The sequence below is a fragment of the Natrix helvetica genome, assembly GCF_964273705.1.
Source record: "Natrix helvetica genome assembly, chromosome: 11".
NCBI classification, from domain to species: domain Eukaryota; kingdom Metazoa; phylum Chordata; class Lepidosauria; order Squamata; family Natricidae; genus Natrix; species Natrix helvetica.
Window position 1 is genome coordinate 9,676,237 of NC_138562.1, and position 27,962 is coordinate 9,704,198.

At 40.1% G+C, this 27,962-nt stretch overlaps 1 protein-coding gene across 2 annotated transcripts; it reads right to left on the minus strand.

Annotated features, from left to right (window-relative positions):
- On the minus strand, nucleotides 1-27,962 carry ITM2A (integral membrane protein 2A). 2 transcript variants are annotated; one of them, XM_081964133.1, is made up of 8 exons: nucleotides 27,870-27,962; nucleotides 24,412-24,546; nucleotides 13,266-13,508; nucleotides 6,567-6,698; nucleotides 5,498-5,686; nucleotides 3,724-3,834; nucleotides 3,095-3,245; nucleotides 1-1,061 (listed from the first exon to the last, which is right to left on the minus strand). In XM_081964133.1, the coding sequence occupies exons 1-8, from the start codon at nucleotides 27,945-27,947 to the stop codon at nucleotides 973-975; spliced, it is 1,128 nt and encodes a 375-aa protein (XP_081820259.1). In that variant the 5' UTR covers nucleotides 27,948-27,962; the 3' UTR covers nucleotides 1-972. The 2 variants fall into 2 exon arrangements, with proteins under 2 accessions (XP_081820259.1, XP_081820260.1); XM_081964134.1 differs by lacking the exons at nucleotides 24,412-24,546; nucleotides 27,870-27,962 and adding an exon at nucleotides 20,992-21,030.

Here is a 27,962-nt window from a genome sequence, read left to right on the forward strand (position 1 = left end):
TCTTAAGAGAAACATTTATTAGAGGGTTGCACAATCTGTGTGAAATATAAAGTCCCTTATAAAATACTCAGTTTGCAGCTCCCTAGAAATCCCTTTGCCAACTCAGACCACAATCCCAAACAAGGGTAAGTTCTCTGCAGTAATAGTGGTAACTTGCTCGTAAGGTCTGCTCTAGAAGTTTCACAAGATAGGAATTTTATAGCGATGGAAACACTGAAAACTGGACCTAATAAAAATGTTAATCACATACCTTTGTATTTAAGATGTTAAGAAGCAGGTCCAGTAACCCAAAATACCAATGTAAAAGCTTTTAAGAATAAATGTGCTTGGCTATACAACTAAATATCACAACAAACAGGAGGGAGGAATTAAAAGTAGTAAGATCAGCTCAAGATAGGCTCCAAATATACATACAAATTTAATACAGTAATTGCACAAAATGAAAAAAGCAATGTTAGCTGCTTATGATTACCAAGGTTAAAGTTACATGCTTCACAAATGAAGTTTAAATAAAACCCTTAAAATTTTGATGTGTATTTTTTTTTGTTTCCCTAATGGAAAACCAAGTGCAGAACAATTTTATGAACCTAGAAACCAATGTGCAAACTAGAGATTAATGTAATTAGTTTTTGTGAGAGTCAAGTAATGAATTGATTACATGTTTATGGAGGAACTGGTATTTGGATTTCAATTTTCTTCAGTCTAAAACAGACATACAGATGTTTTTAAGAGGATAATCCATTTTAATATGTCACTATTCAAAATTGAAGGAGCTGAAAAAATTAGCAGCACCACAAATTTCAAAGAAAAGCCTATTGTGGATTTAAAAGGGTTTTTCTTTTCATCTAAGCAATTCACAGAAAGGAAACATAAGGCTTTTGATTATCACTGCACATTTAATTTTGAAACTGAAGGTGTAAAGCTTGGATCTTTAATGAAGATGCGTGATTGTCATTTTCCGCCCTGCACTCTTCATTGCTGACAGAACTTGGTTTCAACAATAAACACGTTTTCAAAGTGTCGGATTATGTGGCACTTTTCAGCAGAACGCTTCTGAAGGCCTAGAAAGACAGGGGGGAAAAACAATGCCATTTTATTCAGGGAACAGGAGCAGGTCAGATAGAACAGATTTTTTTCTTTCCATAGGCTACAAGGTGTTATTTCAAGTTCAGTCATTCAGCACGAATGGCTTCCCGAAACATGCAGGCTATGGAATTCTGGAAGCTGAAGTCTATATATTTTAAAAGTTAAGTTCGAACAACACTGAGTTATCAAAGCTAAGTGTAATTGCTCAGGGATGCATACTGGAGCTTTAGGTCAATGAAGGAAAGAAAATATCCAGGAAAGCCACGTTCAGTTATTGTTAAAAAGTGTCAACGTCACCCTAAACATTCTTTGGACATTGGTGGGGCTAAGGTTGCAATGTGGAATGCAAAGGGTGCTCTTCAAGATGGCATTACCTTTTTATTCTTTCCATCTTAGTGGAAAGTTAGAAGCCACGTGAAGGGGTTCAAGATGCCCCGCCTGTAGTTTAAACTCCCCCAAAACAGAACAGAACGGGAGCAAATTGGAGGTAAAGGAAGTAGCCCAGCAAAAGAAAAGTGGAGTTTAAAAAGAGGGCTGTTCTGATCGGGAATTGCAAAGAGAAACATCCCTTCAGTGGAACTCAGAATTTGCTGATCCCCCGTGATTCGCTGTTTGAAAGCGAATCTTATGCTGCCTGCCCCTTGTTCCCCAGTGCACATACACACACGTAATGTAGAAAGGGAAAGCAGAACTACACCAGAGAACACATTAATTTACTACACAGAAGGTAAAAGAAGTTGAGTATCCCCTTCACTGCTGGTAAAGGGGATAGAAAGAATTCTAGAAACCAAGCTTCGCGGATTTCCCCTACTTTGTTTTAAGACAGTACTGGTGAGCACAAGCAAAATCTCCTAAGAAACGGCCACCTATTTAAGAGATCCCTAAATGGCACTTGAAGATAGCATTTATCAAAATGTTCCCCCATTGCTGATCCTTGTAAACATGAACTTGCAAATATGGCCATCGTTTTTTTCTACATTATTTCATGTGCTGCAAGTATGGTGCTATTTATCCAGTACTCACAATGACTTGACTGTGACCTGCTAATTCTATCTGACAGGAGTGACTCTGCAGTGAGCCTAAGTCCACTCTCAAACGTTAGCTTTCAAGAGGCAAGTGCCAATTTTCAAAAAAAGGGATGGATTAAAGTACTCAGCAAAAGATGCTGAAAGGATTTAGGGAAGCCATCTGGGGCATGAACAGGAGTGCCAACACGGGTAAAGTGGCCGTGCAACTCACTTCAGCTGTCTGGAATGCATATGACCACATAAAAGTACTTAAAATAGCAGCAAGCAGGATTACACAGGTAATAAAAAAAAACCAAAAAACTTTAGGTCAATGTACTTAAAGCACAACGGAAGCACACTTTGCTCTTATTTTAAAAGTCTTTATAAGCTGAATGTGCAGAATAGTATAAAAGTAGTACTCTCCGTTTACTCAGCAAAAGACACGAGCGACTGTATAAAATTGATGTTCCAATATTATGTAACATGCCCTTCCCTTCATTTCATTAGCTAATACTAAGGAAACCAACTCAAGCTACATTCCTTCTCACCACACCCTACGGGCATACACAAAAAGGGATCAGCCAGGAAATCACTGCTAATCTATCTGGCACCGCTGCTTAAGTCTTATAGCAGCCTCACGTCCTGAGAACATTTGCTCTCTTCTGTCTGACTGAAGGTACAGAACTGGTTCTTTATTCTGTAAGGCTTGACGGCAGCTCGAAAGCAGAATTTGGGGTTAACTAAAGTTGAATTCAAAATTTAGGGCTCACAATATACCCATCCGGAATAATAGCTGGATCCTAGTTGGTAATTCCTGGTGGAAAATCCCTCCATTTAACGAACTCCTTTGTTTACTGAACTTTTATTATTCCCATGGTAGCTTTCCTCCTTAAGATAGAAAATGATACAAAAGCCAATTCTACACCGCTTGCCAATTTTCTTTTTCCCCTTGGGTTTCTTTTTCATATCCTGACAGTAACAATTCAAAATAAAATACTCACCAATGAGCTTCTCTCTGCGCTGAAGTCTGAAGGTTTCCTTCCCTACACAGAGCTGGTAAATGAACACACCCAGATCTGACACATTATCAATCTCTTCAGTCACAACCATTTCCTCACGAACAAGGTAGGTCTGAGGCAAGTAGGAACCCGTCTGTGTGTGTGTGTGGAAAAAAATACCATTCTTAATACAGACATTTGCGATTATTCAACCAAGAGCAGTTTTATACCTGAAGGCCATTAAGCATGTTACGGATGGTGAGAGATTGGGGACACTCTAAAGCAGGGGTATCATACTCACGGCCCATGGACGGGATATGTCACTTGCTGACTCTGCTCCCGCTTGCTTTAGGGGGGGGAAAGTCCCATTACATCACGTGACACCGTGATGATGCGAGTTTGACACCTCTGCTCCAAAGGAAGCATGCTTAGCAATTGGTGAGCACCCACAACTTCAGATGTTTCAGACTTTTATGATTTTAAGAATGCACAAGACCTTAAAGGTCACATGTTCAGCGACCTTTCATTACAGCAATTCTGGAAATGACACAACATGGTTCTTCTAAGCTTTTGCCATGCAGATGTGCACTGCAGTAAGAATTCACATGCATCTCCATCAGAGTGGTACCTACCGCTAATTTTGCAAAAAGATCGATCAGGTTCCGTGGCGGCATAACAATAGAGGTGTTCAGAGGAATCACATAGCAATTGCCAAGCTGGAGATCAAGGTAGGCAGTCAGGAGCTACAAGAATATAAGCAGGGGGGGGGGGGGAGAGAGAAGAAACATCCAGTAACAGAGGATGGATTTTCAGTTCTGCCAGTTGTTTCAAACCAGCCCTTTGTAAAAGAGTAACATGTGTTTTACTACCACAAATTTAAAATAATTGATTTGAAAACCAAAGTAACAAACTTTGAAGTACAATGCTACATCCCCAAATTGTTCTTTTTCAATGCAACAAAGTTCTCAATAGGAAGCAGCAATCTGTAAACACATTTCATTTTTGAAACCCAACACCCTCCCGAGAGAAATGTTGAAGACTTGCTTTCTGTAAATCACATTAACTTTGGCTTAAAGTTCATCTTTAAGGGGGAAAGAATGATGTTGTATCACTAGCACTTTTATGTAAAACAGCCAGCTGAGAACTGCAGATCCAACACATATCAAGGTGCGGGGAGGGACAAATTGCCTTAAGGGTATGGGATGGTGTATTTAAGTACGGGATTATCACAAGATCCAATTGTTGAATGAGAGCCTACATAGTATGAAAATCCAAGGCAACTGACTGATCAAGAAAGAATCAGGTTAAAAATAGAGGGTAAAATGGAGGACAATACTGGATCTTTTTTGCTTGTGACATTCTCAGATAATGAAAGCACTGAAACTAACCCGCCTTTCTAATATGCTAAATTACAAGAGACAAGGAAGTAAAGAAGAGAATCATATCTTTTCTAGGGCTCCAAACTTGTAATGTTGCTTTGCAGTTATCTTAACACTGACTGGAAATGACTATAAATATTTCACAGGATTACTGCTTAGACATAATAAGGCAGCAGTCCCATATAAGGCCTGCTGATTAATTGGCTGTGCTAAGCATGTCTAAGCCTGTGCGCAGTGTATTTTTGTGAAGGACAACTGTGCTTTCAGAAATAAGCGCCTGTTATTCCGAGCCAACTGAATGTGGAAAACTGGGGTGTCAGTCCTTTAAAGTAGACCGAATGAGGAAACAAGATTCCACTACATTTTAGTGAGAACGTCCACAAAATAAGTCTTGAGAATCTCTGCATCTTGCCTCTTCTCCCTCTTCTACACCAGGTAGGTGGGGAAGGGGAGGGCAATCTCTTTGTAACTCTCCCACTCAGGCCTTACTGCATGCTGCTTCTGCACCTGGTGTTTTCCTAGCAGCCTTTAAGTTCTTTCCCCAAGGTTCTTTCCCTGCCTTTGTATCAGTGGGCAATGCTATAGGCAAAGGCAGCTATCCCAACTTGGCATGTTCCCAACCTACAACCAACAGTTCCAGCAATGATTAGAAATGATGGGAGTTACAGGCCAAACTCCTTGGGGGGGTGGGGGTGGGGATCAGTTAAATGAAAGCCTCCCTTAAGAAATAGAAAATCCTCTGCTTTGAAGAAGGAATCGTTTCTCCTCCATTCGGCAACACAATTTTCCCTGGAATTTGTTTGTGAAATTAGGGCTCCTAGAAAGCACCAATAAATATTTTACATTTAGCATACACATGTTGTTGGCGCTTGAAAATGGAGGGGGAGGGGAAGAGAGAGAAAAAGACTACCAGACTTTAATCCCCCAAAAGAGGGGAAAGCATAAAAACACAATCACATATTAAAAAGACTTCATCAAAACTTTTACCAAAAGAAAGAATGAAAAGAATCCACAAGAAGGGACTCACTCTGTCAAAATCATGCACAATAGCTGCCGGGTCACTGTCAGAGAAGTTTGGAACAGGTACATCAATGATGGCAATGTTATCTGTTTCTCTGATATCAGCTTCTTCAGCGATGGGCAGGAAATACGGCTCCGCTGCCTGATTCTGATTGTCTTCTCCCACGTAACACATTTGACCGCGGAACATTTTGCTCTTAAAAAAAGAGAAATCGCCAGCTGTAATACTCATTTAAAGGTGGAGGAATTAATTTAGTTCAACTGTCCTGGAATTGCTGAAGCAGTTTCCCCATTGGGCAAAGAAAGTGCTACTAATTCCATTTCTCCCACAACCTCTGCAAATATCAAATTACTGGGTCCTGGAAGACCATGGGGGGAGGGGGGATCTACCATGATGTGCACTGACTGCTATCTGGAAAAGGACTGGAGTATGTTAACAAGTGAGTTTTTTTGCCTCACGAAACATGAAGGAGGAACACAAAGGAAACTTCCCCTTCCCAAGCCATTTGTTTATGCAGAGAACATAAAATGGGGCATATGACTAGCCACGCAAAACCTGTCACTTCTCGATTCAATTACTGTAATTTGCTTTATATGGAGCTACCTTTAAAGATAATCCAGAAATGTCAACAGGTGGAATACAGCTGACCACTGGATATCTGCAGCATGGAACACTTGTTATATCAGATTCTTTGCTGCCATTTAAGGTACCAGTTATCACCTATAAAGCCTTGTGAGACTGGCTACCTTTGGAACCACCTATTTGGGGAGAATCTGCCATCCAAGATACAGTATATGAACATTAAGGATCTATAATCAAGGAATAATCACCCAAGGGGGCATTTTTATTGGTATCCCGCTCCTAAGAAAGAGTTTATTTCCTGTGGTTATGATGGCTCCTTCCTTCATTTCCTTGCAGGAGACTGTAAAAACGGAATTATTTTGGGGAAACCTTCAAGGACTGGCTTGCCATCCTTACTGTGTATATTTTTGAATGTATATTGTCAGACTGAAGCCATTAAAAATTGGGGAAATAAACACAGAAATAAGTGGGATAATAATCAACTCTCCAATACCTTTGGCATGAAATATTTGTAGATGCAGGCTCCCCCAACCACTACTCCAGCTAAAATGAAGGCAAGTCCCAAAAGAGTCAGCAGACATCTTCCAGAGGAACCTTCACGGTGGTGTGTTGCAATTTCTGGGTCCTTGAAAACATAGATAAAAAGTTGTTTTAAATTTTCTATTGTGTTAAAGATGAAATGACTATTTTCCTTGAATCAATAGGGTGACATTACCCTCCCAAGTGAAAGATAATGTGAGACACAACAGGATTTTGGCCCAAGGTTACAGTGTTTGCCCCAAATACAAAGATAAGATTCAACTGTCATTTCATTTGGTGTAAAAGGTCTTCTTGGAAGAAGACAAGATAAAGCAAAACAAAACAGACAAGATAAAAGAAAAATCCCGATTTCTCATGGCTTTACCAATCCAGATGCCAAGCCACATAATGTAAATGCTTCTCCTCTGATTTTGCCATCAGAGACTATAGATTTTTCACCATGGCACTAAGTGAGAATTAGAATGAATTTTTGACAATTAGATTATTATCTCAAAAGTTGTTGAATTTCTATTCATCCTCCAGGATTACTCAGGCATTAAAAATGTATGGTAAGTCTCATTAGAATACTTTATTGCAATTTGAGGCAAGAAATAGTTGTTTCCAGTTCAGAACAGATACTCCATTTCCTACAATTACTGTCTGGTTTCTACCTATCTTTAACTATCCATCCTACAGCACAAGTTCATGATGACTGTGAAGAGGAACCATTTTTAGAATTCTTTGTAATTATGTGGGGACTTTTTACATCAGTTCTGGTTAAAAGAGGAACTGCAAATAACCAACATCATCAAAAAATTCTATGAAGCAAAAAAAGTTCTCTTAGCACTTAATATATGCTGCTCATGCAGATTTGTGTTTCAATGAACAATGCTAACCATTGCAATTATTTGAGCATCTTCAACAAATTAAAGGCCTAGAATTTACTTGAATTTACCCTATTAAAACAATTATACGTATCACAACTATCAAAAACTCATGAAGAGACCATATGGCTAAAACACAAAGTATGAAGGTGATTTTATTCAGATAACTGACTCTCCTGAAAAAGTTTTTTTTAATGCTGCTTTAAATGTGATACTGGCTATCACAAATACTCTAATCAAAAGTCAGGCATAAAAAAAATCATGTTGTAACTTGTTTGGAATCATTTCGCTGACCTAGAATGAAACAAAATAAAAGCTATCTGTGTAAGCAAGAAACACAGATTTCTTTATACTTCACTAAAAACTCCCAACAAAATTTCTTTATCGGCAACTGACACAAATGCTAATACAGCATTTCATAGTTCAAAGTAGTTAAGTATCCCTGCCTACAGAAATATTCTGTTTACTTGGATCAATCAATCTGAAAGTCCCTTAGCTATGTATCTGATGATTTATGAAATAGAACAAAGGCTCCAGAAAATATATTTGAAAATCTGTTAACAAAATTCCCCCAATAAACATTTGAAGATTAACACCTTTATGCCTTTTAAATTTTCACTTTCTGCAAGGCCTTTTTTAATGAAGTTTGAAAATCCAGTATTATAAACATGATCAGAATAAGACTGGCATAGTGGCTGGGGCATTATGCTTTCCAGCACCCAGCAAGCAGTCCCAAAGCCACATGGTCCTGGGGTGCTTGCTATCCCACAAGGCAGGCTTCAGGGCAGCCAAAGGACAAAGATGGAAAGGGGAGGGGGGAGATGATCCAAGACCCTCACTTTATCAAGGATCAGGACTGGGAGCAACCAAGCCCAGCAACCACCTAACCCACAATTCTCTGTTAACTATCCTAATAGGCAGTGCAGGGAACACTGTTGTTAAGACCTATGATATCTTGATTTAAGATTGTTTTGTGATGGAAATCCCAGTCCAAATTATGGTCAGACAGTAGTATGAGCACTACTTTATACCGGTACTTCCATATCCTATGTCTCAAATGTTAAAGAAATGTCTTTAAATATTTATTTAGTAGCTTTATCTTATTCTTTTTTCAGATACTCATCAATGCACAGCATTTTCTCATCTGCCCCTCCCCCCCAACAACATAGCTGTGAAGTAGGTTTAACTAAGAGAAAACAACTTTGGCCACTGGTGAGAAAAACACAAGTTTATTGAACACCATGACACTTTAACTACAGCTCAGTTTATTTAGAACCCTGTCCTATTGCTGCACACTGGTGATTTGTATGAAAGTTCACAACTGCTGAATTGCTAAGATAAACCAGAGCAATGCTTTTGTGCTTGCAGAAGCTTCAGGTTGAATTGCAACATACTGGAAAAGCAAGTCTCCCGATTATTATTGGAGGAGATTTGGAGGTAGGGAGGGAGAGAAGAGATACTACGTGCACATTTTGGCTCCGCAGGTTGTCATTTGACTTAATACAAAAGTAGATTAGGCGCACAGGAAACATCTGTGACAACAAATAAAGCAACTTTCCTATCTGATGTTTGACAGGGCTCCCTATAACCCACGCTGTCTCTTGTCTGGCCACCAAACAGGAAACTAAGGCTGCCTAATCAAACTACCACTGGGTTAGGTAACATTTGATCTTTATCGTGCTCTAAGGGAAATCCTGGGTGTGTAGAGAGAGCTGGCTTTCATATACAACATGCTTAGATACACAGCTTAAGACTGGTGTTGCCAACATAAAGTCCAAAGGCATTACTGTGCTTGCAGATACCTCCCTAGGCACTGCCAACATGTCTGACCCATCCCACTTTACATGCAGTAATCTATGACTTTAATGGGTAATCTGCCTACTGCAAAAGAGGCCCAACTTCCACTTTCATCTCTGTATCCAAGACTCTCACATACCCTACTTTTAAAGGGGAGGGGGGAATGGTGAGAGGATTCTACCATTGTTTTGTTTGGAAAGCACACATCTGCCCAGAATAAAAGAAAACAACTAGAAAGGAGTATTCAAATAGTTGCAGCACTTTGTTAAACACTGCTTTGAGATTGAGATTTAATAGGGATTCTGTAAATAGGCAAGTTAATCAAGGATTTTTTTGAAAAATCCCAAAAGGCTTGAAAAAAGTTGCATGTCCCCATTTTAAAATATGGATCTATCTATAACACTGAAACAGCATTGTATATTTAAAGATCTATAAATTTAGAACTAATCCGTATAAACCTGATATTAAAGCATGATTTTCTTTTTTCATTAAAATTGTTACAGGGCAATTATCAATTGTGGAACTCTTTTTCAAAAATCATACTACATCTAATGGGGCTTATGAAGACTGAGACTCAAAAAACCCTTCCTTTTATTGTGAATTTTATGCATATTAATAGTTGGATTTAAACCATCCTGTAATCCACTATGAAATTGCCCAGTTTCTTCGGTGTAGGGATTTTACTTTGCATAAGGTGAAGTATTACAATGGAAATAAAGTCAGTTCGTGTGTTCTCTCTCTCTCTCTCACACACACACACACACACACACTGAATTCATATAACTACTCCCTGTGCAGTTTTTTAGCCTACTAGCCTATATTTTGGTACCCAGTTGTGACTGTTAAATTGCTGCCCTAGACTTTTTCTCTTTAAGCAGTTAAAAATTGTTACACAACTTTTACAATTTCCTCAGCTTAAACAGAACCCTACAAGTTACTGGAATGTGGTTAGTGTGCAACAGCACTCTGAAACATAGACCAATGGTAAACTATTTCATATTTGTAGTTCTTATATGGGTTTAGGCATGTATTTAGACAAGAAGGAATTTAAGCACCCATTTCTTTTCAAGAGAAGAGTAATTTCTGTGCATTTGGCAGTAAAAGCACTTTACATGGCATTTTAAGGAGAACAGTATGTAATATAAGTCAAGTATACGATCTCAGCCATTAGGGACAAACCATCAATGCTTGTCACAAATCAGGAGCTTTTAACTGCCTGAAATTGTCCTGTATAATATACAAGCAGAATGAAAATAATGTTCTGAGTAACTTCCAAACATAATCAGGCACAAACATGTACACTGTCAACAAAACAGCTTTTACTTTTTATAAACTGGAATGACTCAAGAGTTGTTTTGAAGGCAGGCACAGGAAATCAGTTAATTTTGCAGATTTTATATATATACACTAGCATGCCTACTGAAAATAAGCTTAGACTCCTTAAACTGTTCAAACCAAATGCATGATTAGACAGTTCTGAACTTTGCATGTACAGGCACAAAGAATGCCTAATCTGTGTGTTTGCCTAATCTTCTCTCCCATCAGAAACAAAACAGAATTAGGCATTCTTTGTGCTGTCAGTTATGTCCCTTTATAAAATCTTTCAAACTTCCTTCCAATTTTGTTCAGAAATCCCCATCAGCATATATCCCAAAATCCTTCAACATGTGGGATCAGTTCTGAAGGAAAAATTGTTTTGAGCACTACCAAAGTTTCAAGGCAAATTGCAAGTTTTGATATAAGCCTTCAAATTTATTTAAACATGCTAATATGCCAAGATAGAAACCACTAATTTCAGTAATTCCCACCTGGAGAATTAATATCTTCAATGAGATTAGATCCTAACCCAGCCTTGCCATCGCTTACTTTTTAATAGGTTTTTAAAAAGATGTTTTTTTAAATAGATCAAATAGTTCCTAAAATATCCTTTGAAACAAATATAAACATCACGTTATTCCCATATAGGGTCAACTAAAGTATTTGACTGTAAAAAAATGTATCACTTTCATGCAAATAACTAGCATTTTGCAAAACAATAGGAACAAGGAAAATCTGGAAGCATTTGAAGTGGTTAAGGTTGTTACAACGAAGAGATCATTAATGGAATTGCAAGGATCTTTAAAAGCTGTTAAGGAAATGCTACAAACCAGGAAGAAAAATGGAAATCCACAGTATCCTCATTCTATTTTCAGACCAGGAACGTACTTCTATAAGCATGAAAAGGATTAAAGCTTTTTTTCTAAAAAAAATATTTTGTAAAAAAGAAATACCAGACTCCCCATAACATTTTTTATTATTTTAGATTTATATCTTCATTTTCACTTCAAAGTCCACTCTCCCATTTCCTACCTTTCCATGGCTTACTTTTTAAAAAAATAACTTTAATTTAGAAAGGAATGGGAAGCTGCTTTGATGCAAAATAATGCACCACTTTCAAGCCTAATTTATATCTCCCACAACGCCTCTAGGCCCCACCTCTAGACAAGGCAGAACTGCTACCACTCAGCATAAAAAAAAAAACCACCCCAGAACTAATTACTAAAACTCCACCGACAATTCCAGTCTTTCCCTGTTTTATTTATTAAACTCCTATGACACCCATCTAGCCAAAGGCTCTTCTTTGCCTTCTTCCTTGAAGGATCAACCACCCATCCACCAGGGCAGGTTCACTGGCGGATTGAGAGAGAGAGAGAGATCCTCAAATTAGGCAGAAGGAAGTATATCCTACCAATATGTATGTCTTTCTATTTCTAGGGCTCTTCTCTGTGGCTTTACTCACACCAAGAGAGGATTAATCATACTAACACTGAAGTCTGCTTTGTGTGTGTGTTATAAATAACTAACCACAGTACACCTTTCCCCCACTAAATCCTGCAGGCAGAACACAAAATCTACCAATAATAGGCAAAGAAGCCTATGAAGTTTTTTTTTTTTGGGGGGGGGGGGAGAAGATGCCCAAGCAAAGAAGGTGCAATGTTGGTTTTGTTAACTCCCAGTTAAAAATTGCATTTTTATTGTTTTGTGTTGTATTGTGTTGGGGGTACATGCACTGAGGGAGTTCAATCAATCTCATTATATGTTGTGCACTGGCAACTATATTATTATTTATTATTACATACTTTATTCATTAAACATGAAATTCAGTCAACTGAACATTTAAAGATGTGTCGCAAATACCACTGACTGGTGCTGAGGGTTGATATGGGTTGCTGCCAGCATCCTAGGTATCAACCAAGTACGGTGTTCTGAGTAATGCAGTTTTTTTGCAGTTCTGTTGTCATTGCAGGAAGCTTCAATTTGTTGATGTGTCTTATAAAATTCTTGGACATGGTACCAAATGCCCCCATAACAATGGGTATTGCTGTTACATGTTTCATATTCATATATTATAAACGCATGAATGAGCCTCTACCAATCCCCAATGGGAGGATCACGTGCAAGGCAGTGCAAACAATTGCAGAGGCCTTTATTCTACTTACTTCAAAAGGGAAGGCCCTTTATACGCGCAGGCCCAGTTCTATTCTTCGTTGCGCGTCGACCCGTCGGCTCCACACGTTACGCGTGTCGGTGCAAGACGCGCGTGCACGCACTCACACGCATGCATGCATGTACACGACCCGCTTTGCCTTCCAGGGGGGAGGGGGGAGGCTGAGGAACCTTATTATGCATCGCGTTTATCCAATTTATTTTATTTATTTATACGCAACGTCTACACCGCCCAAGCGAATAAAATACGCTCACTTCTACACACACATCCCGCTTCCCGTGTATTGTTTCTCGGTCAACGAACCAGTTACGAGACCCCCGTCGGGGAGAAATCCCCAATTCCCCATCGTCTCGCACGGCGGAGGACTACAAAGCCCATCCCTCACATCCTGAGGGAAGACCGAGGGTCCCGCCGCCATTTTGCCCCGGGGGGGGAGGAGGAGGTGGGGAAACAAGGAGGTGGGGGGGAAAAACAAAATGGCGGCGCGGCGTCGCCTTCTCCTCACCTGTTCGGCCACCAGCGCCTCGGCCGCCTCCTTCTTGGGCTCGTCCTTGTGGGCGAAGGGCGACTGGAACGCGATCTTCACCATGGCGGCGGGGGGCTGAGGGGCTGCTGCTCGTGAGGGGAAAGGCTCCTTCGCAGCGAGGCCGCCTCTGCTGCCGCTTGTGCCTCTGTCGAATCCAGCCGCCGCGCTCGGTGTCTCGCCGAGAACTGCGCAGCGACCCCTCCCTCGCTGGGTGGGCGGAGCCTGCGGTGGAAGCAAGGAGAGAGAGAGAGGGAGGGAGAGAGGGGAACAAGGTGAGCTTTATGCGCACGCGCGGCGGGGCCCGTTCCCTGGGAACAAGGAGACGAAGGGCGAGCCTTTCTCCTCTCGTCTGTTCTTGTCCGGGTTGGAGGCTCGAAGTGCGCACGCGCCTAGGCTCCTTTACCTTCCCCCCCCCCTCCGCCCCGCGAGCCAGGGAGGGAAGAAGGAGGAGGGAGAGGGGGAAACAAAACAAAACAAAAGGAGACCGACCGGACGCGTGCGCACTTCGAGCCTTCAAACCCAAACAAGGGGAAAGAGCCAGAAGAGCGCCCCCTTCAGGCGGAAGAGATTTGTCTGTGTTTTTATTTTTTTCAAACGGAATGGCAGCTGGGAAAGCGGCTTTGGCTGATCTCCAAAGTAACCGCGGGTTCGAGGCTGCGCTGCGGCGTTGCTCTGAACCAAACCTGGTTCGTCAGACTTTAGGAAACGGGGTCGGGCTTTGGGTAAGCTGCGGTGGGTTTGGTGGCTGGAAAGCAAACCATCCGCCATTCAAACTGCAGGTTCGGCAGAAGAGGAGAAGGGGCTTGTAGAAGATCCTTAAAAGAAGGTAAAACTGAAAAGGTGCAGATGCAGAAGTATCTCTCTTGTGTAGGTTATGGAGGTCACCGCAGATGGGGACTGCAGCCAAGAAATTAAAAGACACTTGCTCCTGGGGGGGGGAAAGCTATGGGAAATCTAGATAGCATACTAAAAAGCAGAGATATCACCCTGCCAACAAAAGTGCATATAGTCAAGGCGATAGTTTTCCCAGTTGCAATGGATGGCTGTGAAAGTTGGACCATAAAGAAGGCTGAGCGCCAAAGAATTGAGGCCTTTGAACTCTGGTGCTTGGAGAAGACTCCTGTGAGTCTGCAAGGCGATCAACCTGGTCAGTCCTAGAGGAGATCAACCCTGACTGCTCTTTAGAAGGCCAGATCCTGAAGATGAAACTCAAAGACTTTGGCCACCTAATGAGAAGGAAGGACTCACTGGAGAAGAGCCTGATGCTGGGAAAGATTGAGGGCAAAAGAAGAAGAGGACGACAGAGAATAAAGTGGCTGGATGGAGTCACCGAAGCAGTGGGCATGAGCTTAAATGGACTCCGGGGGATGGTAGAGGAACGTTGTCCATGGGGTGGTCGCGATGGGTCGGACACGACTTCTATCTAACAACAACAACATAAGTTATAAGTTTGTATAGGTTCTCCTGCTGGAGCAAGGGGCTGGGCTGGAAGACCTCAAAGTTCCCTTCCAGCTCTATTCCTATTTTTTATTCTTTTTAAAAAAATTATTTTTCATTTTCAAAACAAACACAACACATCCTTCTTTACATACTGTAGAAAGTGTATCAGTTGGTTACAAAAAGGCTTTTGTGCATCTCTTCCACAGTCAACAAACATAATTCATATTAACTCAGGTATTTTAACTCAGATATTTATACATGTTACCATCATCATACCTCCATTTTCATTTGACTATAATTGTTTAAACGTCCTTCATCATAAAATATACCAAGATTTAATACATAACCACATACTGGCATTTCATTTACTATTTCTAAAATCCTCTAATAACACCGAAAACTTATGTCCTATTCTAGCTAAACATCTATAATATTTAATTACAAAGTTTTCTAATCCTCCTTTCCAAATCACTGTTTACAATTTACATCCAGTTTCCTTATGTTGTACCCATACCTGTATATACGTTGTTATCATTATCCTTCCTTTATTTAACTATTTCCTGCATCATAACATTTTCCCCCTAATATTCAAGACTTAACTATCTAACAGTTCTTTTTTATTAACCTTTATATATAATCCAAAAGGATTTCTAATCTTCCTTTCATGGGTACCATTCAATATTCATATCCAATTATTACTCATCATAACACTACACATTGTATACATTATTATCATTATCAATTATTTATTTAACTATATCTATTGTCACTAAATTTCACTAAGTTTAACTAGTTTTAAATTATACTCTTCCATCTATCAACCTTTATCTTTCCAGTAGCAAAACAGTCTCATATCTTCTGCCATTTGTGGTATCAGTCCTCTAATCATTTCCTTAATCAACTTTGTATGGACTCCTCTTAGCAACTCCTTGCTTATAAAATGTCTCATGTAATTTCGATGCCCTTCTTCTGTTTCCTTAATCAATTTATCTTTGATTGTCCGTAGTATTATCAATGATATTGCTAATAAAATTTCTCTCTTTAAATCCACAAATTCTTTTATTTTTTCTTCTTCTGTATCTTGCCATTTGGGGTAGATTTCCCCTCATTTAATTCATCTTTCAGTATTCCACTCTTTCCATTTTCAGAGATAAACCAATCACCATAAATATCAGCAATTTTAATTTCTTTATATTCATTTTCCTCTTCGATTTTTAGGATTTTAACCACCACTTTTTCCACTTGATAAACATCTCCAACGTCTTCATCATATTTTGCTGTTAGATGCTCTAAGTCTTCCAACTTCTTCTCTATCCTCTCATATGTGTTTGATAATTTCTGTATTTCTGGGAATATCTTTTGCAGACTTAAAATTCCTTTCTGCTGTTGAAATTGTGCCATTATCTCCAACTAACAAACACTGCTGCTCTAGCTTGGAAGATTTTAACAAGACTAAGCATAGGTTCACAATAACATTATCCCCATGAGAGTCTGACAACAACCAATAAAATACATGTTCTTGCACAGGAACAGGAAGTTCAAGTGCAAAGCCCAAAGAAGGTACAAAAAACCCCGACTCTCAACACCATTTTTGTCAGCTACCCAGAACCCCAAACTCATGTGATCCTGTTTCATCATTAAACCATCCGTAGGAAGTTAGCATTCACCCCTCTCCAAAGAAAATGAGATATTTTAGGAAATATTAAAAGGACAGAATATTAACCCTAAAAGGGAGGCAGAAACCCCCCCACACCTTTGTCAATGGACCATTAAGGCCTGGGCCAGTCTATTCTACATAACAAAGATCTACCTCCTTCAGCAGAGCCATAATAGGAATCCCAAAGCCCTTTCTTTACATCATCACCAGCAAAGGCTCAACCAAGCCTGGGACTCAAGACAGCCTACAGAGTTGCCTCTGCATGGCCCCATGGGAGTCTGACAACCAATCAGAATGCAAGCTCAAATTCAAAAGCCCAGAGAGGGCATAAAACCCAGGCACTCTCAGCATCTCTCCCCCTTTTCCCCCAGGACTTCAAACCATGTGGTCCTGCCCACCATTAAAACCATCTTTCCAAACAGCCACCATTTTTTTCCACTTCTTTCTCCTCACTCCCTACTTGGAACCCAGATGGACACTACAGTAAATTCTGATGTATTCAATAAACCAATAAATTGGTGAAGCTGTTCAGTTACGGATGTCAAGGCTAAGAAGAGTCCTCATCTTCTAATTTCCTAATATTTAGTTTGTTAAAGGAAATAAACCATTAGGACAGTGGTGAAATTCCATTTTTTTTCTACCGGTTCTGTGGGTGTGGCTTGGTGGGCGTGGCAAGGGAAGGAAACTGCAAAATCCCCATTCCCTCCCCACTCCAGGGCAAGGATACTGCAAAATCCCCATTCCTTCCCCACTCCAGGGGAAGGTTACTGTAAAATCTCCATTTCCTCCCCACTCCAGGGGAAGGATACTGCAAAATCCCCATTCCCTCCCTACTCCAGGGGAAGGATACTGCAAAATCCCCATTCCTTCCCCACTCCAGGGGAAGGTTACTGTAAAATCTCCATTTCCTCCCCACTCCAGGGGAAGGATACTGCAAAATCCCCATTCCCTCCCTACTCCAGGGGAAGGATACTGCAAAATCCCATTCCTTCCCCACTCCAGGGGAAGGTTACTGTAAAATCTCCATTTCCTCCCCACTCCAGGGGAAGGATACTGCAAAATCCCAATCCCAGGGGGAAGGATACTGCAAAATCCCCATTCCAGGGGGAAGGATACTGCAAAATCCCCATTCCTTCTCCACTCTGGGGGTATTTGCCGGTTCTCCGAACTACTCAAAATTTCCACTGCCGGTTCTCCAGAACCTGTCAGAACCTGCTGACTTTCACCCCTGCATTAGGATCGATTGTTCCATGCAAGGATACAAGCTGAGAGTATCGGGATCCAGCCTGAGCAAACGGCTGTTGTGAAATGGATTAGGCAGAAAGCAAATGTGGCTGGCTTTGTTTCATTACTAAAACCGTTTTGTGCCTTTAGCGGATCTTCCAATTTCTGACGAAATACTGGAAGGTTGGTGGTAGAGTTAGGCAAGAATAACACATTACAACACATTGCGTGACGAATCAAGATCCAACAGCATTTCTATTTCATCCACAGCTGCTGAAAAGCCGCCTTCCTCCCTAATCTTTTCTCTCCCCTCCAAACCCCCTCCTGCAAAATCCAACATTGCATCTTCAAGTAATCTGATTTACTTTACTTGTTCTTTATTCATTCCCTGGATGAGTTCCAGCGACCCAAACCACTACCGGTTCGCCCGAACCAATCCGAACCGGTAGGAACCCACCACTGATGCGAACCATAATGCAAGAAAAGGTTTGCAAAAAAATGGCTGAATTTGTACCGTATAGGTTCGATTGGGTAATGGATAGGCACACACAGGCTTAACGGTAACAACAGCTCTTTATTATAACACAACAAGTGAGAACAATCCAGCGAAGGTTGAGTCTGACAGCAGCCCTTTAGTAGGGAGCTATCAGACCCTTCGACCAATAGGATGAAACCTCTGTTCCCGCCGGAACAGAGGACCTTGGTGGAAACCACTGTAGTTAGAACAAGTATCTAACAGTATAGCATTCAAAAGTAATCAATCTTTGTATGTGTAAGCAAACAAATACTGGATAAAAATAGATACATGGTTGGAAAAAATGACAAAAGAACATTGATTTAAAGCCAGAAAAATTTCTATTGGGGATTGCACCCAAAAAATACAGTAAGGAAAATGCATATTTAATTGTGTATATATATATATATATATATATATATATATATATATATATATATATATATATATATATATATATATATATATATATATATATATATATATATATATATATATATATATATATATATATATATATATATATATATATATATATATATATATATATATATATATATATATATATATATATATATATATATATATATATTTATTTATTTATTTATTTATTTATTTATTTATTATTTATTTATTTATTTATTTATTTATTTATTTATTTATTTATTTATTTATTTATTTATTTATTTATACAAATATATATATTTGTGTTGCATTTGTGCTGATATTTGGGCATACCAGGGGTTGTAACACACCTACCTACCTACCTACCTACCTACCTACATACATACATACATACATACATACATACATACATACATACATACATATAAACTGTTGCTAGAATTGTATTTGCACAAAATTGGAAGAGTGAAGAGATACCTACAGATGAGAATGTGATTAGGAAAATATTAGAATGTGCGGAAATATAATGGATTAATGCTGGCAATTAAGGAGAAAGGGCAATACTACACTCTTTACTATACTATACTATATACTATATAATATATTATATAATATATAATACGGGATCTATTTTACCAATGGTTAAATAATAAAAATGAAAGTTAGAAATAGGGAAATAAAATAAAGAAGAAATGTTAAAAGAGATAAGTAAATATTATGACTAGGTAAAGGTTCCCCTCGCACATATGTGCTAGTTGTTCCTGACTCTAGGGGGTGGTGCTCATCTCCGTTTCAAAGCCGAAGAGCCAGTGCTGTCCGATGTCTGTGTTCATGTGGCCGGCATGACTAAATGCCGAAGGTGCACGGAATGCTGAGACCTTCCTACCAAAGGTGGTCCCTATTTTTCTACTTGCATTTTTACGTGCTTTGGAACTGCTCGGTTGGCAGAAGCTGGGACAAGTAACGGGAGCTTGCTCCATTACGCGATGCTAGGGATTCGAACCATCAAACTGCTGACCATTCCGATTGATAAGCTCAGCATTTTAGCCACTGAGCCACCGCGTCCCAGAAATATGACTAGTATGTTGAATATTATTATGTTAATATTGTAGAATTAATATGTGGAATATTATGTTAAAGATTGCACAATCAGTATTAATTTAACGAAGGATGTTGTAATTTTGATTATTGTTTAACAAAGATATTTGTATGAAGACAGCACACTGTTCAACTGAAGATGGAATGATTATATTAAAAATAAAAATAAAAATTTTAAAAAAACTTTGTATGTGAACAAAACCAGTTATCTTCTGTCTGATTTTCGCTTAGCACACCAGGTGACTCAGTGATTGTGGCTAATCCCTATTGTGTGAACTCTTGTCAAATGTAGCTTATTCAAAAACATGGAACATATTGTGGAATAAAGATATTGTTAGAAGGTTGGAATTTTCCCCCATAACCCTGTTTTAAGAACGGCATCATTGGAAGGAGACCGACATCTAAGGAAAGTTTTGCAAAGTTAGAAAGGGAATATTTCTGCTTTAATTTCCACCCTTAAGCATCTTCCATCCTGAACAAACTAAAATTACATGGCTTGTTAGCCAAGTGGCCAAAATTTAGCCGTGTGATGTTAGGTTATGTTTGAGGTTGGAGAGAAAAGAGTTATGCAATAAACATGGGAAAAATTTTACTTCACAGAGGATTCCATTTCTGTCTTCAAAGACAAAGGGAAAGAATCATTTTGCAAAAAAACCCAGTCATTTTGGACATGCAAACTTAAGGCGTTGTATTTAGATCAAGCCAAGTCCTAGATCACAAATTAAACAAAGTTTTGATGAGTGCATGCAGGAACCTAGCTTTTTCTTTTAATTAATTTAGCAAGTATGATGGGCGAATTATTCTCAGCTGCTATGTACTTTCAGTTTTTAACACTTACCGGTAGGTTTCACGTATTATTGCAATTGTGTTTATTTTTAAAATGTTTACTGCCTAGAGAGTCACGCAGTGAGGTGGGTGGCCATACTGAATGAATGAATGAATAAAAACTGTCCAGAGATAGAAAGAGCTGGAGGCTAAGAACCTTTCAACATGCTCTTCTACTTGCTGTACTCTAACCCCCGTTTTGACTTTCAAATAAGAAACTTATTTATTTTTGACTTTTTTGTATTTGCAACCCAGGAAGTGGAAAATTACTTTAGAACTGTTGAGAAACAAAACAATGCATCAGTTGCAAATGGCTCATCACTCAGGAAACCTCAGATCAAGTGTGGTCAGGGAGGCAGGGCATGTTATATTTAGTATTGTGTGACTTGTGAAGATAGTGTAACGGATTGAGGCATATTACATTGTTATCCCTAAAGATCTCCCATACCTTCCAAACCTACTTTTCAGTCCCAAATAAGAAAGTAATAAAAAGAGAAGTCATGCTGAAAAATCTGTGAAGTTCAGTGTCAACTATGGCTTACGGGGCATCTGAAGAGTAATGGCATGATAGCAGTCTTTCAATACCTCAAGGGCTGCCCCAAAGAAGAGGGAGTCAAGCTATTCTCCAAAGCAGCTGAGGGCAGGACAAGAAGCAATGGGTGGAAACTAATCAAGGAGAGAAGCAACCTAGAACTGAGGAGAAATTTCCTGACAGAACAATTAATCAGTGGAACAACTTGCCTCAAGAAGTTGTGAATGCTCCAACACTGGAAGTTTTTAAGAAGATGTTGGATAACCATTTGTCTGAAGTGGTGTAGGGTTTCCTGCCTAAGCAAGGGGTTGGACTAGAAGACCTCCAAGGTCCCATTCTATTCTATTCTATTCTATTCAAAGCTGACTCACTTAACTACGACAAATGTTGTGAAGGGGGCAAAATTCACTTAACAAATGTTTCACTTAGCAACAGAAATTTTGGACTCAATTGTGATTGTAATTTGAGGACTACCTGTACATATAGGATGACAAAACCGATCTTGGTAGAATAATATTGCCAAAAGGAGCTTCAAGAACCTGTACACCTGGTTAACACCCCCCCCCCCCCCAAAAAAGCTGCATCTTTCTGTTGGGATAGGATCTTATTCTGATAAAATGTGATTGGGTTCAGACATCACATTAAGCCTCAGTGGAAATCTTGGTTCAGCCATGGTAGCCTTACTAACCAAAGGTAGGCTTAGCACAGTGGTTTGTTCAATAATCATGGTTAGATTAGGGAAGTATGAAACATCCCACTGAAGGGATGGAATCTCAGTTTAAGGTGTGTTCACATCACATACAGAGTGTCCTCAATTTACAACCAGCATTGGGGAGCAGAATTTCTGTGGCTAAGCAGGGTAGTTGTTAAGTCAGTCATAGATGAATAGAGGAGAGAAGAGAAGAGTTGGAAGGGACTTTGGAGGTCTTCTAATCCAACCCCCTGGTCAGGCAGGAAACTCTATAGCATTTTAGACAAATGGTTATCCAACATCTTCTTAAAAACTTCCAGTGTTGGAGCATTCACAACTTCTGGAGGCAAGTTGTTCCACTGATTAATTGTTCTCACTGTCGGAAAGTTTCTCCTTAGTTCTGAGTTGCTTCTCTCCTTGATTCGTTTCCACCCATTGCTTCTTGTCCTGCCTTCATAATAGTTTGACTGCTTCTTCTTTGTGGCAACCCCTGAGATATTGAAACACTGCTCTCATCTCTTCTCTAGTCTCCTTTTCCTTAGAGTAGACATGCCCATTTTTTCCCCATGGTTGAAACAGATTGTTGCAATTAAGGAAATCATGAAGTTGCTAAGGGAATCAAGCTTTCGCCATTGACTTTGCTGTCAAAGCTGGTTGGGAAACTTACAAATGGCAACACCATGACTCTGATACTCTGCATCCGTCATAAATACACACCAAGCCAAATTTTGATCCTGGGGCCATGGGGATTTTGTGATGGTTGTAAGCACGAGGGCCGGTTGCAAGTCATTTTTTTGCAGGGTCATTGTAACTTCAAAACAATGACTAAACCCATGGGTGTACGTTTAAGGGCTACCTATACTGAATCATAAACAAACGTTTTATCCACTAATTTTTTGTGTGACTGTCAGTTGTGTGGTGATTGTTCTCTGTGTGAGACAAACTTAGAACATTGAACAAGCCATGATTAAGATAACTGACTGGGCACGTAGTGCAACACAGTCCAAATTTCTCTTCAAAGCAGCAGTGTCCAACTTTTGCAGCTTGGTGGCCCAGCTGGGTGGTGGTGGTGGTGGAGAGGGGAACCGGCCAGATGAGCAGCAGACCGGCACACAAGTCAAGCTGTACGCACACTCGTGCAGTGGTCACAGCTTGTGCCCCAGTGGTGGGATTCAATTTTTTTTTACTATTGGTTCTGTGGGCGTGGCTTGGTGGGCATGGCAGGGGAAGGATACTGCAAAATCCCCATTCCCTCCCGATCAGCTGGGACTCGGGAGGCAGAGAATAGATGGGGGCGGGGCCAGCCAGAGGTGGTATTTACCAGTTCTCCAAAGTACTCAAAGTTTCCGCTACAGGATCTCCAGAACTGGTCAGAACCTGCTGAATACCACCTCTGTCGTGAAACCCCAGTTCTGAATAGGCCACAACCTCTTAGGGGGCTGCGGCACAAGGGTTGGAGACCCCTGCTTTAAAGGATTTGGACTTAAACATGAAACCCACCAGTATAATTTCCAATGTGGCTTCAATCAACTCACCTATTTTAAATATTCTAGTATATGTTTCAGTTGAACAATTGTTCCCCAGAATATAGAATAAACATATACTGAAGGAAACATGACTTGGCTTTTTTCTCCAGTCACAAGGGAACCACCGGAAGTAAGAATTTCAGATTTTACTGAACTTCTGCAAACTTTGTTTTTTGGTCCTCAAATATTTTGTGGCAAGATTGTGTCCCAATCTTACTCTTCGGTCCTCCCTGGCTCGTTTTGAGCAAATATCATGACACTCAAGCAGCTTACAAGTTCTGCTTCACTCAAATTCACTTTTTTGATTTTATTCTTTCCTGCAAGGTATGGACTTTTGCTGATCAGGGCTGAAATAATGAAGTTCTAAGGATTTGTTTATAAATAAGAGATGAAATAAAGGAAAAAGAGATCGTTTGTTTTGTTTTAAGGGAATGTTGTGATCAGTTATTAAGATACTTTATACTTGTTTATGATGAAAGGAAGTCATTTCCTTATATATTTTCTTTTTTTTACTATCTACTTGCTCATACTTTTCTATTTATTTGCTATCTTCTATTTTTCTTAGTTGATACTAAATTTTTATTGCAAGTGTGATTTTTAATAAAAGTACAATTAAAAATAAGTTATATACCATTGCTGTGTATGTGATCTATTGCTCTATTGGATTGATTTAAAGGTAAACTGCCAAGAAAAATGTGTCTAGTCAAGGCTATGGTTTTCCCAGTTGCAATGTATGGCTGTGAAAGTTGGACCATAAGGAAGACTGAGTGCCAAAGAATGGAAGCCTTTGAACTATGGTGCTGGAGAAGACTCCTACGAGTCCCTTGGACTGCAAGGCGATCCAACCGGTAAATTCTAGAGGAGATCTGCTCTTTAGAAGACCAGATCCTGAAGATGAAACTCAAATAATTTGGCCACCTAATGAGAAGGAAGGACTGACTGGAGAAGAGCCTAACGCTAGGAATGTTTGAAGAAGAAGGGGACGACAGAGAATGAGGTGGTTGGATGGAGTCACTGAAGTAGTTGTTGTGAGCTTAAATGGACTCCAGAGGATGATAGAGGACAGGAAGACCTGGAGGAACATTGTACATGGAATCGCGATGGGTCGGACACGACTTTGCAACTAACAACTACAAATGGTAAACTCTTTCCAGAGTTGTCATGGGAAGCGGTATCCAAATCTTTTAAGTAAAAAAAGTAAAGCCAAACTCACCAATTCTTGGTTGGCTGTGGTGTGAAGTAACCCAAAAGTTGATTTGGGACTTGCAAAGAACCTGGGCTTCTCATTTTCTCCACGGAAATCAGACGTCCATAGAAACTGGATGTCAGAGATGCAAACTTTTGCTGGCTGTAAATAAAGATCAATATTGCAAAATGTGAATAACTTTCCAGGGTCCTCCTCCTTCCAAACTTGGGAAGGGACTGTATATCTGAAATATTTCACTGTTTAGAGAAAAGAGGCAAGTGGAGGTAAGAAATAGGCTACATCTATTTAATGCCAGCAGGGACGTGGTGGCTCAGCGGCTAAGACGCTGAGGTCGTCAATCAGAAAGGTCGCCGGTTCGGCGGTTCGAATCCCTAGCACCGCATAATGGAGTGAGCTCCTGTTATTTGTCCCAGCTTCTGCCAATCTAGCAGTTCGAAATCACGTAAAAAATGCAAGTAGAAAAATAGGAACCACCTTTGGTGGGAAGGTAACAGTGTTCTGTGTGCCTTCGGTGTTTAGTCATGCCAGCCACATGACCACAGAGACGTCTTTGGACAGTGCTGGCTCTTCGGCTTTGAAACGGAGATGAGCACTGCCCCCTAGAGTCGGGAACGACTAGGACATATATGCGAGGGGAACCTTTATTTTTATTTATTTTATGCTGGCTACAGATGGATCTTCACTTTGATTTGTCTACACCTTTTAAGAATTCTCCTCCTTCTCAAAACAGGGTTGCTTCTGTTCTTTTGCACCTCAATATCATAGCTGCCTTCCCAAACACCCTTTAATTGATTCCTGAATTCATCCATTTTCTTAGATGTGTAATAATACCTTGAAACAGAACTAACTAAACAGGTTTGGTTTGCCCGACCTGCTACACCAGCAAAACCACAAACAAACAGAAAAAACAAAAACACTGTCTCAAAAAACAAAATGAAAAAAGGCAATAATACAAACCCAGTTTAGCATATTGTACAAATAGAATGGCTAGATTTTTTTTATTGACTCTATTAGGTGTAGTGAGGGACGTGGTGGCTCAGTGGCTAAGACGCTGAGCTTGTCAATCAGAAAGGTTGGCAGTTCAGCGGTTTGAATCCCTAGTGACGAGTAATAGAGTGAGCTCCTGTTACTTGGCCCAGCTTCTGCCAAAGTTCAAAAGCATGTAAAAAATGCAAGTAGAAAAATAGGGACCACCTTTGGTGGGAAGGTAACAGCCTTCCATGCACCTTCGGCATTGAGTCATGCCTCATGACCACGGAGATGTCTTCGGACAGTGCTGGCTCTTTGGCTTTGAAACGAAGATGAACACTGACCCCTAGAGTCGGGAATGACTAGCACATCTGTACAAGGGGAACCTTTCAGAGGTGGCTTCCTACCAGTTTGGCCCGGTTCAGCCGAACCGGTAGTGGTATGTCAGCCTGGGTCGCAGAACTGGCAGAGACCCAGGCTGGCCACGCCCCTGAACCGGTTCCCCAGTCGCCATCACCGCCATCTTTTTTTTTTTTTTAGTTCTGTACATGCGCAGAACAATTTCTATCGAACTGCACAGGCATGCGCTGGATGCATCCAGCACATGCACAAGTAAAGCGCAAGCACGAGCGAGCCAGCAGTGACACCATCTGAAACCCATCCCTGGAACCTTTACCTTTAGGTGTGGTGAGCTAATTTTTGCGATGTAAATGCTCACATGTGTTTAAATGCCATATGCGACAAGGCCGCTCTTACCTTTTCACCCAGTTATTAAACCTGGAAGGATTTTGCCCTACCAAGCAGCTGAGGCTAAGTAAATAAAATAAAACATTCTGCTTGCTGTTAAAGCTGCAAAGGGCAGATTAGAGGAAGAGGCTGTTGGTCAATCAGGTGTCAGTACTACAACCTCAGCTTAGCGGCTACTCTTTATGCTATAGGTCTCCTTACTCATTCTCCTGCCTCAATCCATGCTACTTTCCAGAGTGGCCAAGGCAGATCAAGGCTCCTGTTCTGGAAAGACTGCGATTAAGCATATTTAAATGTATCGTTATGATTAATAGTAAGCAAAACATATTGGAATTGATAGCTTTAAGAATTACAAATGTAGGGGATTTAGAGACATCACTTTGGGGTCAACTTTTTAAGTGATAGTTTTATGGGGGGTTACAAAAAACTGAGGTATAAATTTGGTGAAATATGAATAATATCTAAAATATTAAAATATTGGTGATCTTATAGAGCTCGATAAACATATTGTAAGACCTGAAATTGATGATTAAATATATCTTTGGAGAAAGCAGTAAAGAAGCATTAAGATAGGTCAGTATTGTTTAAAGATAAAGAGATGAATGTGGAAGAACCCCAATAAGTGGGTGGGGGAGGAGCATTAATTGGGAAAATAGTACTATATAAATTGATATATAAAAAATGTTTTGTACCTAGACTGAGTTTATTAAATTAGAAGTCGGAAGACAAAAGCTATGTATATATGCAATCGTAATATCATTCTCAGACTTGTGTAAAAATGTATTGACCTAGTCATCACTCTGTCCGCAAAATATATTGGTTGTTAAAAGAAAACTGCAAATAAAACATACACACACACATGCAAAAAAGACTCCTGGTCTTCATGTCCCTTTTTCTCACTGAGAGCAAGTGTGGTGCACCACTGATGAAATAACTAGGAATAGAATAGAATAACAGAGTTGGAAGGGACCTTGGAGGTCTTCTAGTCCAACTCCCTGCCTAGGCAGGAAACCCTATACCGTTCTAGACAAATGGTTATTCAAAATCTTCTTAAAACCTTCCAGTGTTGGAGCATTCACAACTTCTGGAGGCAAGTTGTTCCACTGATTAATTGTTCTAACTGTCAGGAAATTTCTTCTCAGTTCTAAGTTGTTTCTCTCCTTGATTAGTTTCCACCCGTTGCTTCTTGTCCTGCCCTCAGGTGCTTTGGAGAATAGTTTGACTCCCTCTTCTTTGTGGCAGCCCCTGAGATACTGGAACCCTGGTATCATGTCTCCCCTAGTCCTTCTCTTCATTAAACTAGACATACCCAGTTCCTGCAACCGTTCTTCATATGTTCTTCAGGAGATATCTAGGAGTCTTCACATATTGATGGAGACCTCTGGACTGAGATGCAACATTGATAGTGCCCAACAATGCCCAATGACAGCGTTTCATCTGAAGATTTTTTCCAATATTTCTCCCATTGGGAAGAAATTTCTACGAACATATCATTTTCTTACAGCTGCCTTGAATCTAATCCCACTTTTGTCCTTGAGAGAAATTACTCCAAAGACTCGTTCTTCACACCTCTTCAGCTATCTAGCGGAGGAAGAGAACGAGGAGAGGACTTATCTTTTCAATCCCGCACTACCTACAACTGGAAATGTACGTTCTTGGAAATTGGTAGGGAAGCATGATGGCGAACAGTTAAAGCCATGCCAGACCAGTATTTTCTGCTATGCATCATGATCCTAGTAGCTACTCACCTGCTTCGGTTTGGTATTCACAAGTGCTTTGTGAGGAAGTCTCACTTTCTTCCTGTCAGCCACCCTCAAAGGCTCCATACCTGGGGAGGGGGG

Excerpts from the sequence above, each read along its gene's own strand:
- ITM2A (XM_081964133.1), bottom strand. The coding sequence starts at position 27,947 with ATGGAGCCTTTGAGGGTGGCTGACAGGAAGAAAGTGAGACTTCCTCAC. Across the intron at positions 6,699-13,265 it reads AGGCGCTGGTGGCCGAACAG|GACCCAGAAATTGCAACACA; the intron begins GTGAGGAGAAGG and ends TATGTTTTCAAG. Across the intron at positions 5,687-6,566 it reads ACAAATATTTCATGCCAAAG|AGCAAAATGTTCCGCGGTCA; the intron begins GTATTGGAGAGT and ends TCTTTTTTTAAG.